At 45.5% G+C, this 16,492-nt stretch overlaps 1 protein-coding gene across 1 annotated transcript in view; it reads right to left on the reverse strand.

The window, feature by feature from the left end:
• Positions 1-16,492, reverse strand: part of LOC135879154 (melanopsin-like) — a 62,242-nt gene that overhangs the window by 24,560 nt on the left and 21,190 nt on the right. Inside the window, exons 5-7 of the mRNA XM_065405018.1 lie at positions 6,234-6,405; positions 3,944-4,099; positions 2,667-2,774 (exon numbers count right to left, since the gene is read on the reverse strand). Of these exons, the coding sequence (XP_065261090.1) occupies positions 2,667-2,774; positions 3,944-4,099; positions 6,234-6,405 (436 nt within the window). The remainder of the gene's footprint in view (positions 1-2,666; positions 2,775-3,943; positions 4,100-6,233; positions 6,406-16,492) is intronic.

Genomic DNA, 16,492 nt, shown 5'->3' on the forward strand with positions numbered 1-16,492 from the left:
TCCGCCACCTATCACCTACATAATGTTCTCATTTCTATGGGAATGGATGGTCACTATACCCCCTAAACCCCTGTTTCACTGAGGTCAGAGGTGGTGGGTAAAACAGAATTCAAATACTTCAGCACAGAAACCCATAAACCAGTTGTGAAGGAACCAGCAAGGAAATAAACAGGAGAAAAAGAAATAAATCAAGAAACAATTCACAACAATCACACAGCAGATTTACTGCCCTTAGGTATACTGGGATTTCAAAAAGCAAGATGGCATAGCACAAATAGTCCATCCCCATTCAGAAAATTCTCGACATAAGCTTTATTTTAAAAGATACAACAACAAAATAATACCCGCATTTCCCAACAAATTCAGTGTGAAGTACTAACCCTGGGACTGAAAAGTTCTCACTTGTCGTAAGTGCAACCCCCTGGGCCTGTAATCAGTGTTTCCTCTAAGCTGCGCACCTGCGCAACAGTCCATCAAGTGCTGCACACTTGATTATCACAGCCGCGTGGGGCCAGGTGGGGGCCCGCCAAAGAGGGCGCCCTGTGCAGGGTTTGCCTCAGTCCCCCTGACCCGCTGAGAGCCAGTTGGGCTGACGGAGGACCAGCCGAGCCAGGTGACTTCTCCGGAACAGGGGTGCCCCTCCTCCCCCTGCTGTGTGCAGCCATCGCTGCTCCTGTTTCTCCCCCCCGCACCTGTTCCTCCCCCGGAGCCGCTCTAGGCCACACTGCTCCAGACTGGGAGCATCCTCCTGTGTGCTGTGTGGGGGGTGAGGGGAAGGCTGATATGGGGTGTTCCCTTCCCCCCGCCTGTGTATGCAGTCGCCACTGAGCTGGGGTGACATGACAGGGGGAATCTATCTGTGCTACTGCCTCTCTGGGTCCAGAGCTGCTGGCAGCTGCTTGTGTCTGAAAAAGCTTTCAGGCTCCTGACCTGAGTGCTTTCTTAAAGAGACAGCATGCTCATATACTCACTCAGGTGCACAGACACTCCCCTCAACACACACACACACACACTCACACTCACTCTGTTATACACTCCCCTCAACACACACACACACTCTCTCTCTCTCTCTCTCTCACACACACACACACACACACACACAGTCTCTCTCTCTCTCTCTCTCTCTCTCTCTCACACCCACCCACTCACCCACACCCCCAGGCCTCCCTGCATCCAGGTCACTTTCCCCACCTGGGCTGTGCTGTGAGGCGAGCATCAGCAGGTGCTGCTCTTCTGCCCTCTCCTTTCACAGCCCAGGCAGGCAAAGTGACCTGGATGCAGGGAGCCCTGACATTGCTCCTTGCTTCCCCGCACAGTTCCCGAGGGGTGCACGGGGCAGGGAGCAGCAGTTCAGTGCGGGAGCGAGCAGCAATGCCAGCTGCTCCGCCTGTGCATCCAGGTCAGTTTCCCCACATGGGTGCAGGAAGGAGATGCAGGGGTTATGGCTGAAGGGGGCACAGTGCAGGGGTTCGGGGCGTAGCAGGGGAGCGGAGGGGCTATGGGTGAAGGGGGCACAGTGCAGGGGTTCGGAGCGCAGCAGGGGAGCGGAGGGGCTATGGCTGAAGGGGGCACAGTGCAGGGGTTCGGGGCGCAGCAGGGGAGTGGAGGAGTTATGAGTGAAGGGAGCACAGTGCAGGGGTTAGGGGCGCAGGAGGGGAGTGAAGGGGCACAGTGAAGGGGTTCGGGGCGCAGCAGGGGAGCGGAGGGGTTATGGGTGAAGGGGGCACAGTGCAGAGGTTCGGGGTGCAGCAGGGGAGCGGAGGGGCTATGGGTGTAGGAGGCACAGTGCAGGGGTTCGGGGTGCAGCAGGGGAGTGGAGGGGTTATGGCTGAAGGGGCACAGTGCAGGGGTTCAGGGCGCAGCAGGGGAGCGGAGGGGCTATGGGTGAAGGGGGCACAGTGCAGGGGTTCGGGGCGCAGCAGGGGAGCGGAGGAGTTATGAGTGAAGGGAGCACAGTGCAGGGGTTAGGGGCGCAGGAGGGGAGTGAAGGGGGCACAGTGAAGGGGTTCGGGGCGCAGCAGGGGAGCGGAGGGGTTATGGGTGAAGGGGGCACAGTGCAGGGGTTCGGGGCGCAGCAGGGGAGCGGAGGGGCTATGGGTGTAGGAGGCACAGTGCAAGGGTTCGGGGCGCAGCAGGGGAGCGGAGGGGCTATGGGTGAAGGGGGCACAGTGCAGGGGTTCGGGGCGCAGCAGGGGAGTGGAGGGGTTATGGGTGAAGGGGGCACAGCAGGGGAGTGGAGTGGCTATGGGTGAAGGGGGCACAGTGCAGGGGTTCGGGGCGCAGCAGGGGAATGTAGGGGTTGGAGTGAAGGGAACATAGTGTAGGGGTTAGAAGTGCAGGAGTGGGGCAGGGTTTGGAGCTCAGAAGGGCGGCAGGGCCATCTGTACATTACCTTGATATTGGTGCACATAACAAAATTCATCCCGCGCATGGATGGAAAAAATTAGGGAACACCGAGCAATTGCAATAACTTCTTTATCCTGTGGCCCACATTTTACAGCTATTGGGCCATATACACCACTGACAAAAGGGGACACAGATCTATTGATTTCAATGGCACTGTGCCCACTTACTCCTGCAGTGAAGTGCCCTCAGCAGCAGGGGATTATTATGAATGTGTACATTTGTATGTGTACTGACAGACAACTGTACTGTGTTTACTGTACCTGTATCTTGGGTGAATTATTGCATAGATGATAGGATTGTAGATTGCAGAAGCTTTGGCGATAACAGCTGGCACAGATTTAGAATATGGAGTTAGAGTGTTGCCATGGCTAAAATTAAACAAAAACAAAACACAAAGGTATTTAATGGATGTGTGTTAACTAAATTACCAAAACATACTACTCTTTCTTGATTGACTATGTGCTGTTATCATCTGACAACGAATAGCTTTGAAAAGTTAATTTGTTTCAGTGCATTCCTTGCTGAGACTAAGACCACCATGATTTGGTGCCATACTGGTTACATTTACTTGGAGAAGCTGAATGGCCATCAACCAATGACTTTTCTGTTTTTAAGAATGACAAGCACCCAGAACACACACAATCACTTATTTCTCTGTTGTTCTGCTAGTCAGAAGCAGGAGGAGAGATTATTAATGTGGAGAACAAGATAGATATGGAATGGTAATAACAAAAACCGATTCAGAATGAAAATCTCATATTGCCACCCCATAGTATCAATTTCATTCTGCACACCAAAGGGCATCAAGGAGACTGAAATTCCAGTGTCCAAAAAGAAAGGGAGGAGCGTGAAAAAGGGGAAGTGGGCTGAGATCAGCTTTAGCTGTTTTTGCCTCAAACTCTCCCAGCTGCTAAGAGGAGTCTAATTTCCATTGATCATGTAACTCCTACTAATATCAGTGAAGTTGAATGTGCATCAACAGGGGAAGAGGTCTCCCTACAGGGGAGAGCTGGGAAGGGGAGGAGGACATGAGCTCTGAATTTAAAAAGGTGCGGAAAAAAGCCTCTTGACTCTCTCTCTCTACTAGTCACTGTCTTAAGGAGGGGGATTCTTGAGAGATCAGATATGAGGAGAGTGATCATCTGCTGAGATGCCTAGGATTACTCTGCATAAAATCAAAATACACACACACAAAAAGCAGCATGAAGGAAGTGAAAACAAAAATCTGTGCTCAGGAAAAAAAAAGCACACAAAGTTTCATGTAAGAAATGAAATAGACACTAGCTAATCTTGTTCTCTTTTATCCAAAGGGCTATCCTGAGGAATGATATCTCACCTCTAATCTGGTGTCTATTTTAACTCCTTTTAAAAGGAAGATGAACTCCTTATGGGTGACAACACTGATTATAGTTAAATCTCATTTACAATCCAAGGAGGAGTCAGATTTATGTGAAATATCTCAGGGCAGCTTCAGGCTAGATCACTTGCTCCTCATTACTAACTTATCTTGACTAAGGGCCACCAGATTTCTACTTACCCCGCCCATGCAATCATGGTGACACAAGCATATGGAGACCAAGACAAGACAAACACAACGATGACCACAAAAGCAATTTTTGCCAGCTTCCATTCATTCTTCATGGAATGCGAGAGGTAGGATTTACGACCATAGGACCCTAGCTTCTGAACATCCCTGTGAGAAGAAGAAGAAGGGAAGTCACCCAGTGTAAGAAAATGTTTGGTACAAGACGCACAATGCATTATTAGCAATAAATAAAATGGAGCACACACTTTATCTTTCTCTGCCCAAATATACTCAGTTATTTAATATCTTAAGGATAAAGATCTTACTCTGCTACACCCTGCAAAGGGGAGTAAACATGCAAAATGGTCTCAAAACAGCCAAGAGGAGTAAGCAGGAAGAGAGACACTGCCTCTGTGACATACTCACTCTTCGTCCTCAAGAACAGCCCAGATGGGGCTCTGCAGTTCTGAGGGATGGGGCTAACACAGCTGGGGAGTAGCATGGTCCTTTTGGAACCAGACAGATCTCCAGTAGCGAATGAACAGGAAATCCCACTCCTTGCCCTCTGCGACATTGCCAGAGGCACAAGAGGGTTACTCAATGATAGTTCATTTCCTTGAGGAGCCATGCTGCCAGGGTTGGGTGGGAGGCCAGACAGCAGAGCTGTCATCAGGGCTGATCTCATCTCTGAGGATTCCATGTATTATGCATGGATTCACTCCTCACAAGGGCAGCGCTCCTTGCTGCCTACACACTTCCACTGACTCCTCCCTGTCTCTTGAGGAGATGATGTCAAATGAACTCCACAGATTCCAACTCACTGAGCCAGGTATATTGGTATTGTATGCTGGCTACTTTGCAAAGCAAGAGCACTGGTGAACCTGGCACATAGGGGGCTATTTTACATTCTTGCAGGTTTATCCATCGGACAGTGGTATTTGAGCCAATGAGAGATGACATTCTTTTTGCTTAGAGATAATTTTTGGAGATCGTGGTTTAGCTGCAGATATTCTGAAGGAATCATTAATACAAGCCTGGAGAAATTCTCACAGCTATTGTGTGGGGATTCTACAGATACCATCATCACCTTTTTATGCCAGCAAAATCAACTAATATCCTGCAATTTATAGTAAACTGGTCTGACAGGATTTAGCATAAAAACAAATAAATTTTAGTGAAGATTTACTTAAAAAGGAAGGCCACTATGCAAATCAGCACTGTGATGAGCTGCTTCCATAAAACGATAATACACAAATAGATGCACTATGGAAGAAGCCTGCAGAAGACACTGTTAGCAAGTAGAATACATATTCAATTCTTGCAGCAGCTGTGCTGAATGCTCATATGTAGTGATATTGCTTAAAGGACCAAGTTACCATTCCTTGTTATCAAATTTGCAATTGCAGAGAGCATTCACAACCCCCCATTCAGAAAAGCACATCAGCAAGTGCTTAACTGTAAGCACCTATGCAAGTCCATCCCTATTCAGCAAAGCTTCTTAACCATGTGCTCAAGTCTCATTGTAGTCGATGGGGGTTAAACATGTGTTTAAAGTTAGGCATGTGATTAGTTACTTTGCTGAAACAGGGCAACAGGGCTTGATCCCATTCAGGTCAGTGGAAAGATTCTGACTGACTTCAACTGGATTTGGATTAGGCCCCGAATGAGTAATATGTACATATTGAGAGGCAAAACAATAGAGAGAGTTCCCTTTTTGATTTCTGATCAGGCCAAATTTTTAGTTCAAATATTTACAAGAAGAGGCTGAGTCATGTGCAAAACAATTTGTACCTGCCTGTATATTTGCATGAAATTTGGTCAAATGCATGCAAAAATAGATATGTGTGCACCATGGCCCATCTCATCTCCCTGAGTTCAGCTGTAAAAGCTGTGATTTCTGGAATGTCTACAATAAATCAAACTCTTGAGGTATAAGGACTTAAGTCTGTGGAATGCGCCAAAATCAGGTGATGGCCATTTTGCTGTATAACAGATTTATTCATTGTCTTACCCTCCCGGGGGCTTAGATGATGAACCCAAACACTGAAGAAAATGAAATATAGCTGAATATGAGAAAATAGCATTTCTGCTTCTACTTATCTAACCCGACTGTCTATCTGGAGCATGTAAGCAGGGAATTCTCTGTATTGTAATTCTGTAGGACATCAAAGGAGAATACAGATTCAGTGTAAGCAGCATCATTAATATATCTACTGCCCAGCTTGATTTTCAGCCAGAAGCTTTAAAATATGCTTTACAGCAAGAAGACAAGAGATTTAACTACTCTTGCTACCCTGCTTACCTGCCAGTACTTCTTATGGCCAGAAACATGAATAAATAGCAATGGAATATTATAACCAGGGGAATGAAAAACACACAGCAACATAACATCATGGTGTAACTTCTGTTTGCTGGGGAATAGGTTACATAGTCCCATGTACAAGATATCATCAACCCTTCTGGCACATAGGAACCTAAGAAACATGAAAAGTAAATATATATATACATATATACACACACATCGTTTGTACAATTACTGGTCAAGGTTTAAGAACTGGACAGTTAACAATACTATACATGTGACCCTCACTGGCCATCCTGTACTGCATAATTACTTAACTGCTGTATTGTACAAGCCAGTTCCAGAATACGGAGAGCACAGATACAAAGTTGGCATGCATCTTGTCTCCCACCTAGTCTGAACTCATTAAAAAAATTGCATCATGCACAGACAATAAGAAAACTGCTAGAAATCTTTGAGGGGGTCAACAAGCATATAGACAAAGGGGATCCAGTGGATATACTGTACTTAGATTTTCAGAAAGCCTTTGACAAGGTCCTTCACCAAAGGTTCTTAAGCAAATTAAGCTGTCATGGTATAAGAAGGAAGGTCCTCTCATGGACTGGTAACTGGTTAAAAGATAGGAAACAAAGGATAGGAATAAATGGTCAGTTTTCAGAATGGAGAGAGGTAAAGCTTGGTATCCCCAGGGGACCAGTCCTATTCAACATATTCATAAATGATCTGGAAAACGGGGTAAATAGTGAGATGGCAAAATTTGCAGATGACACAAAACTACTCAAGACAGTTAAGTCCCAGGCAGACTGCAAAGAGCTAAAAAAGGATCTCACAAAACTGGGTGACTGGGCATCAAAATGGCAGATGAAATTCAGTGTTGATAAATGCAAAGTAATGCATACTGGAAAACATAATCCCCAACTGTACGTATAAAATAATGGGGTCTAAATTAGCTGTTACCACTCAAGAAAGATCTTGGAGTCATTGTGGATAGTTCTCTGAAAACATCCACTCAATGTGCAGTCAAAAAATGAACAGAATGTTGGGAAATATTAAGAAAGGGATAGATAATAAGACAGGAAATATCATACTGCCTCTATATAAATCCATGGTATGCCCACATCTTGAATACTGCATGGAGATGTCATCGCCCCATCTCAAAAAAAGATATATTGGAATTGGAAAAGGTTCAGAAAAGGGGAACAAAACTGATTAAGGATATGGAACGGCTTCCATATGAGGAGAGATTAATAAGATGGGGACTTTTCAGCTTGGAAAAGAGATGACTAATGGGAGGGATATGATAGAGGTCTATAAAATCATGACTGGTGTGGAGAAAGTAAATAAGGAAGTGTTATTTACTCCTTCTCATAACACAAAAACTAGGGGTAACCAAATGAAATTAATAGGCAGCAGGTTTAAAACAAACAAAAGAAAGTATTTCTTCACACAACTCACAGTCAACCTGTGGAACTCTTTGCCAGAGGATGTTGTGAAGGCCAAGACTGTAACAGGGTTCAAAAAAGAACTAGATAAATTCATGGAGGATAGGTCCATCAATGGCTATTAGCCAGGACGGGCAGGGATGGTGTCCCTAGCCTCTGTTTGCCAGAAACTGGGAATGAGAGACAGGGAATGGATCACTTGATTACATGTTCATTCCCTCTGGGGAACCTGTCATTAGCCACTGCTGGAAGACAGGATACTGGGCTAGATGGACCTTTGGTCTGACCCAGTATGGCCGTTCTTATGTTCTTAACTGTCAGTCTTCCATGAGCAACTTTTTAAAGTACTCCAAGTGGTACATGATGGCATTTTGAATACTGTCTAGGGGAGAGAATCTATCCAACTGCTCCCCCCACCTCTCAATTACTTGCAAGAAGGTCATTTTCAGCAGACACGTTTAAGAATCTTTAATAACAGCAGATGTGTTTTAAAGGCGCATCTGCTGAAACCACTGTAATTGAGGGTCTTTTGAGATTACTTTGGAGACGGTCTCTCATTTAAAGAAGGGATTCATAATGTTACCTGTGCAAATTTGATACAGGCTGAATCTTTGTGAAGTCTCATCCTAGAAGCTACTTCCCCTACCCCTACTTTATAAATTGATATGTCCTAAAAAGATGTGGGTTGGATGTGGAGGGACAGCAGGAGATCCAGAGATTCTGCAAAGAGGTATTTGTGATGGATCTCAGCAACCACCCTCAGGGAAAGGCAGGGGGAAGGGGCTGTATGTGGGATAGGAGTGTGGTGGTTAAAACTGGACTCATTTTACACAAGACAGATGTCAAAACTAGTCCCAATAAAATGTTCAAAATCCCTCCGAAGCATTTCTAAAACCGCTTTCTTGCAACATCTGCATATAAAATGCCTGATGGTGTGGTGCACTAGAAGGCTTTTACTGGCACTAATTTAGGATTTTGGGCAACCTAAATTGCTCAGTGTGTGTGCTCCACTCCTGCTCCCCGCATCTGAAACATGCCTATGCTGAGAGTGAAGCAGGAGAGAATAGCACAAAGCTTGCTACAGCAGCGTTCTGCCAGCTGAGGATTTCCTTATGCTGGGGGAATCCTCTGAAGCTGGCATGAAATGGCTGCAATTGTACTTTGCACCACTGAAATGGTAAATATCTGCCCCAGGATATTGCATTAATTCTGGGTTTATGTACGTGTGTATTAGAGCAGGAGGAGCAGTGACTGCTGTAGTTAAGACTGCATAAGCATTTCCTAACCATTCCCTTCCAGTCACTCAGAACTTTCACCTTAGTTCAGTGGAAGGCCTGAGCTCTGCATAGGCAGACTCTTACACCCACATGGAGTTCTGCTGAGGTCTATGGGACTCTGTACAGGTGCAGGCATGTGCCCACACAGATTCCTTGGCACAGTCAGGGGCTTAGACCCTGATCTTGCAAGCTGACTAGTGGAGTCAGAACCTTATGCTCCAGCTTAGCCTCACTAAGGGTATGTCTATACTGCAAATGTATGTGTGCTTGTAGTATGGTAACACTTGTGTGCTATCTTTAATCTAGCTGGTGCAGGTAACAGATGTGGCAGCATGAGGTTCAGCACAGGCTAGCAACCAAGGGAAGCTGGGTATGTACTCTAGTTGTTAGCTCCTTGCCACCATGTCAACACTGCTCTTTTTACCTATGCTAGCTAGATTGAAGCTAGTGTGTGCACCTGAGCTGCAATCACACCATCAACTGCTGTGAATACATACCCTGAACAGCAGGGGCGGCTCCAGGCACCAAGCGCGTGCCTGGGGTGGCAAGCTGTGGGGGGTGGCCTGCCGGTCGCTGTGAGGGTGGCAGTCAGGGAGCCTTCGACGGCATGCCTGCGGGAGGTCCGCCGGTCCTGCGGTTTCGGTGGTGGGTACGCCAAAGGCACGGGACCAGCGGACCTCCCGCAGGCGCGCTGCCGAAAGCCGCCTGACTTCCGTGCTTGGGGCGGCAAAATACATAGAGCCACCCCTGCTGAACAGGGTAATGTGCAGGCTCATGGATCAGCCTGTAGGATTGGGCCTTAGATTTTAAACACTTTAGGATACAGCCTAAGCAGGGACCGCTGTGTCTTATAGAGTGTGACACACACTGTCATTGCTTAACAAATAAGAAACAATCCTAACGGGCTATGCAGTAAAACCCACTACTCCACCTAACTCCTTTTCTTGATTATGAGCTGTAAATATAAGACACACAGTGCTGAAAATCAAAAGCAGAGCTGTGCTGATTAGAGCGCGAGTGCAAGCTTTGGAATGGATATAACAGAGATGCTAATTAGAAGAAAAAAATCAATGAAGGCAAAGAAAAATAGCTTGAAGATGCTCAATATAATTTTTCTTCACTGCATGTTAAATGAGATTTCTTCATTGTCTGACCCTTTTAGCATCAGAAAATCCTCTACACTCGATGAAAGTAATTCAATTAGCATTTGCATGCTAGCTAACTTATTATGCTAACAGAATTTAGAGTATTCTCACCATCAGGGTAAAACTATACTGTTTTTGCTTTCCAGAGACAAGACAAGAGAAGCTCAACATATTAATTAAGTGTTTTGTTTTGTTTTTTGTTCTCACTGCCTGGCTTTCACTACCAACAACAAAAAAGAAAAATATCACTCATTACCCACTTCTATTTCTTCACTCAGGAAAGCTGAACAACAGTGGATGATGTCAGCTGCACTCTTTTAAAAAGTTTTTAGAGAAAGATCACTAGCATATCAGTGTATTCCTCCCTGTGCAGGGAGCAATGATATATTGATATAATGCACTTCTAACAAAGGCACAGTCACTGCTGTGAAGGAAGTGTGAGACACCTGTAATATTTTATGAATATTAAGTGTGTGTTTGATTTTTATTGTATTGTATGCTATATGATTTCAAGGAGGTAATTCAGGCATCAGCTCACATGCATGTAAACAGGAAAGTGGTCAAACACTTCTGACAGACACCCATTTACCAATATATAACTTAAAAGGCCATGCAGAGAACCAATTGCTTTGAAGTCTATCCTTGACTCCTGTTGTCAGACGTCACCGGTGTGGTGCTCTACTCTGTTCAATGTTGATAACAGTCGGCTGCGTGCGTGTGTTCCCTCTGTGTGCTGCCTGACAACAACTCCCACCTAGTGGGCACATAAACCAGTTTAAACAGGTCAAGAGACACAGGGAGACAAGGGGCAAGTCTACACTACAAAATTAAGTCTACCTAAATTACGTTGACATACAGCCACTGCAGTAATTGAATCAGTTTTACACATTCACGCTACGTCCTTGTGTCCACGGTCCACATCCTCACCAGGAATGTTTGCACCGATTTAACTACCAGGGTGGGGCATTAGGGATGGTTTCTGAAAGGCAATCACAGGCTAGGTCTACACTACAGCAGGGGGTCGACCTAAGATACGCAACTTCAGCTACGTGAATAGCGTAGCTGAAGTGGCGTATTTTAGGTCGACTTACCTGGCTGTGAGGACGGTGGCAAGTCGACCGCTGCCGCGCCGCCGTCGACTCCGCTGCCGCCTCTTGCCGCGGTGGATTTCCGGAGTCGAAGGCAGAGCGATCAGGGATCGATTTTATTGCGTCTTCACTAGACGCGATAAGTCGATCCCCGATAGACCGATTGCTACCCGCCGATCCGGCGGGTAGTGAAGACGTGCCCACAGTCGACATAAGCAATGCAGCATCTATACTGATACTGCGGCAACCTAACTACGTGTCTGGCTACACTTGCAGCTGTACAGCGCTGTGAGTTAAACCCGCCTTCGTACAGCTGAGCAGGGAAAGCGCTGCAGTCTGTCCACACTGACAGCTACCAGCACACTGGCGTGGCCACATTTGCAGCTGCATTGGGAGCGGTGCATTATGGGCAGCTATCCCAGCATTCATGTGGCTGCAACGTGCTTTTCAAAAGGGGTGGTGTGGGGTGGAGTGGAGTGTGACAGGGAGTGTGGGGGGAGAGAGAGTGGGTTTTGGGGTGCTGAGTGTGTGTCAGCACGCTGCCTTGCAAGTTCTGACCCCCCTGCTCTCCCTGCTTCTCATTCACTCACTCAAAGCAAACAGCAAAATGTTTGCTTTTTCACTCTGGTACGGAGCTTTGAAACGGCACTTCTGCATTCCTGGAGCCGATCACAACAATGAGAAGAGTGGCCACTTGATAAGGGGATTATCACAGTGCAGCAAGTTAACTCCTCGTTCACACTGACACCCGGGAGTTGTAGTCACTACGCTGTATCTCTTATTCCTCTCGGGGAGGTGGAGGACCTGCAGCGCTGTAGCCAGGGAGACACAGCGCTGTACGTGCCTTGCCAGTGTGGTCGGGGAGTGAAGTACAGCGCTGTGGGCGGCTTTATTGAGCTGTAACTCGCAAGTGTAGCCAAGGCCTTAGTTGACTTAAGAGCTACACCTCTTGGCGAGGTCGAGTTATTAAATCGGTGTAATGGGTAAGTTACATCGGTGGGAGCTACATTTTAGTGTAGAAACGTACAGAGATGGGTTGACATAAGGCAGCGCATGTCAATCTAACTCTGTAGTGTAGACCAAGCCAAAGGATGTTGGGGGTGGATAAAGGAATGCAGTCCCTAGAGGAGGGACACACACCCTGCCCCCCGCAGGGAAGCAGACTGAACCCCAGTACCAGATGTGGGGGAGTATAGACAAGTTAGGCCTACCAAAGCACTATGCCTCAATAGCAACTATGTGAGCGAAACCAGACAATCACTATACTCTTGGATGAACTCTCAAGACAAAACACCACATCACCTGTGTGTGAACTCTTCTCACAAAGCGATCACTCTGGATCTGACCTATCAGTCCTCGTCCTCAAAGGAAACCTGCACAACACTTTCCAAAGATGAGCCTGGGAGCTTAAATTCATAATTTTGCTAGACACTAAAAATCACAGATTGTTGTAATAAGCCATAAATCCAATGTGTTAATTCAATCTAAAACCCATTATCAGTAATCATCCCCAGATGCTTCCCCCCATTTCTTTTCTCCCTATTACCAGCGAGGTGTTAACGGGTCACTTTATCTTGAATGGTCCCATGAAATATGTATTAACTACTTATGCTGAACCATCTGTTCCATCTTATATTTAGCTGTGACTTTCTGATTAAGTTTCCCAGACCTGAAGAACTCCCTGTAAATTCGAAAGCTTGTCTCTTTCTCACCAACAAAAGTTGGTCAATAAAAGATATTACCTCACCCACCTTGTCTTTCTCGTATCCTTTGACAAACACAACTACAACAACATTGCATACATAAGCTTTAGGTAAGGCAGTTATGCACATAGACAGGTTTTTAAATTTAAAAATGCTTCACTCTTGTTATGCTTTGTTCTTACTATTGAGCTTAAACTATGCTTTGGAAAAACTGTTTTATGTTGTCATGGGGTCCCCTCACTAGTAGAGTGTCTCCTCCTGGCTACTCTGGGGATTAGCTCCTTCCAGGTCCAACAGCTCCTTCTGTCACTCGTGCATGCACCCTGCTGCCCCGTGCAACTCAGGGTGATCTCTCGTCATGGCTTGGCACTCCCAGGCATTTCACTACAGTGCGTCCCTTATGGGGTTTTAAAGTCTGATCACATGACTATCCCAGAGAGTCTTCTGCTCCCCTGCCCAGTCTGTGCCACTTCCCCCAGTGGCTGGTAGGGGAACCCAAGCCCACCCACTAACCCAGGTTCCAGACCAGGGACTATGTTTAGCCAACCGTGTTCTGCTTTCTCCCAGACCCTGTTGCTCTTTCCCTAGACTCCCTTCCTACATCTTCTAACTCTCCTCTCTCTGAGTCAACCCACCCACACTCCCTCCTCCAACGGATTAACTGCAGACTACTTAGCTCTGTAACACCCAAACACACCTCTCTTCTTTCACAGGGAAACTGCAGACAACTTCCCCTGCAGTCCTTTTCTGCTGCCAGCTTCCTGGCTTTATATCAGCCCTGCATGTTCCTTCTCAGCTGGGCTCCATCATCAATCAGCCTCTCAAACCATAGTTCTCCCTCAGGTGCAGCCTATCAGGTAAATTAACCTAATTTACCCTGCTCTGCCTTGTGTGGGGGTGAATATCCCATCCCATATGTCACTGTGTTCCCACACTGGTCACAACTCCTGACGGGAAGACTTGTAGGGCTCAAACCATTCGTGCCTGCTAAGGAATCACTGTTGGTGCACAAGGTGCACCAGTATGAGAGGGGGAAATTGTGCAACTTCACCTTGAGAAGCAAAGACACAGGCTTGTAACCCAAAGGGGGTGGACTCAGAAAAACTAAGCAGCTTGAAAGGTCAGGGCCGCCCAGAGGGGGGGGCAAGTGAGGCAATTTGCCTCAGGCCCCCACGAGAGTTTTTCGGGGCCCCTGGAGCAGGGTCCTTCACTCGCTCCAGGGCCCCTGGAAAACTCTTGTGGGGCCCGGGCCCCCGGAGCTTCTTCCGCTCCGGGTCTTCGGCAGCAATTCGGCAGTGGGGGGGTCCTTCCGCCCTGGGACCCGCCGCCGAAGCGCTGGGTCTTCGGCGGCAATTCGGCGGCGGAGGCCTCCCACCGCCGACCTCAGGCCCCCTGAATCCTCTGGGTGGCCCTGTCAAAGGTGCAGATAGCCCTGGACTATGACAACCGTGTTTTGGGAAATCAGCAGATGTGGCAACTGCAAGGCTGATCTGGTTTATTTTCTTCTACTGATGGCACATAATTGTTTTAACTCATATATTAGGAATTAGAGATGGAAAAGAACTATCAGGTCACACTGCAATTACCCTGTCAGTGCAGGATTGTTCTACTTGCTTTGCCCAGTTGAATTTTACAGAACTCAGGTGATGGAGCTTTCATTGCAAGAAAATTCCACATTAATATATGGAGATATACCTATCTCATAGAACGGATTTTTTGCCCCAGATCCCTAGGTGGCCCCCTCAAGGATTGAACTCACAACCCTGGGTTTAGCAGGCCAATGCTCAAACCACTGAGCTATCCCTCCCACATCTTAACAGATCATATTGCTAAGGATTTACTTCCTGACAACTGGGCATCAGTGTAAATTTCAATGCAAAACCTCTTAGTGTAAATGGGACTCAGACCCAATTTTTATTGTTGTTGTGGTGGCACTTATGATTAAAGACTTTGCAAAATTTTACCGCAGGCAAACGAGTGAATAAAATTTGCAAGCCTGATTAAAGGCAATAATTTTGTGTGATATTTTATTGACATATCCAAGGCTTTCAATTAAGCAGATCATTACTTACTATTACAAGAATTAATTGCCCCAGATATCAATGCTAAAGCCTCATTCCGAGTTAAATCCTACACAGTATACTCAGCTGTAAAGCTATTGATTACAGGCAGATGTCTTTTGCAGCTCAATTTAAAGCCCAACTGCAGGAAAAATGCCATATTCTATGTTCACACTGATTCAGTTTTAGATACTGGTAACAGAAGAGTTGTAAGACAGCAATGATGACACAAAAATGTGGTTATTGGGATATCTAATGTTAACCTAATTGGTTATCTTTTAAAATAAAGCTAGCTAATAAACAAATCAATACAGAAAACTAGAACAGCGAAACAAGGCATGGAATTATGTTATCTTAATATTAAATCAAAAAGGCTATTGTCAGTTGTTATATTGCTGCTTCAGTTGCAGTGAAAGGAATAACATGAGTTTAAATCAGGCTTCATAAGATTCTGATGAAGGGGATGAGAAGGCTGAAATGTTTCTGCCTTTGTAGTAAATGAATAGTTAGGATAATATTAGGCCTGTTCCAAAAATGGAAAGCATTTTCAGTGAAAAATTAAGAAAACAAAATAAAATATGGGTTTGTTTGTTTAAAAATGTGGCAGGTTTTAATTTTTCATTGAAATCAAACAAAAAATTCATTTTCATTCAAAATCAAACATCTGAATTTGATTGAAACAGAAATGATTCCCCCCCCCTTCCCATGTTTGGTTCTACACTAGAAAAGGGGACAAAAGAGAGGGAAAGAGAGAAAACCCACAAAATCCAGATTACTTTTTGTTTTGACCAAAAAAAAGGTCAATTCTAAAAATACAAAAACATTTTCAAGCAGAAAGTGGCATGCTTGTCTCAGTTCCTGAAAGAAAACATGAGTAAATAGATTTCATTACGATTTGTGATGAGATTATACACTCTTGTTAAGTATGAAGAGGTTTTTCTGCTTATTCAAACCCTAAATGCACTAATTCAAAATATTCAAGAGTTGTTCTACTCTGAAAAGGGTCTGTGAACACAATGTCATGGTCTCTCAATAATTTCCATAATAAAGCTGCTCTGCCTATAAGTAAAAATCCATTCCCGCCACACCCCCAACTACCAGCCCTGCAAACTCAGCCTCATTTTTATCTTTTTTGTGCAACAACCACATCAATAAATGTCCTGCTGGCTAAATTATACCCTTTGTTACATCTGTGCATCCCCACTGCACAGGTTTAACCAAATGGGATTTAACAAAACATGTCTGTGAATGATGCACAATAATAAGCAGAAATCCAGCTCATCCATCTGTTTTGACACTACCTGGGCTAACCAGGTTCAAAAGCAGTAAGATTCTATTTCTATCACTAACTACAGTAGATATGACTGAATAAACACAAGGAGCCAGATCCTCAACAAGTGTATATCACATATTAGCCCCACTAGTTTATGTCAACTGAAGATCTGACCCAAGGAATATTTCTGTTGAGTAAGAAGGTATAATTTTTACTAGGTCATTTCTCTCAATGAAACCTCACTTTAAGGTCATGAGGTAAAAATCACAGA

Source organism: Emys orbicularis, chromosome 5, assembly GCF_028017835.1.
Source record: "Emys orbicularis isolate rEmyOrb1 chromosome 5, rEmyOrb1.hap1, whole genome shotgun sequence".
Taxonomy (NCBI): Eukaryota; Metazoa; Chordata; order Testudines; family Emydidae; genus Emys; species Emys orbicularis.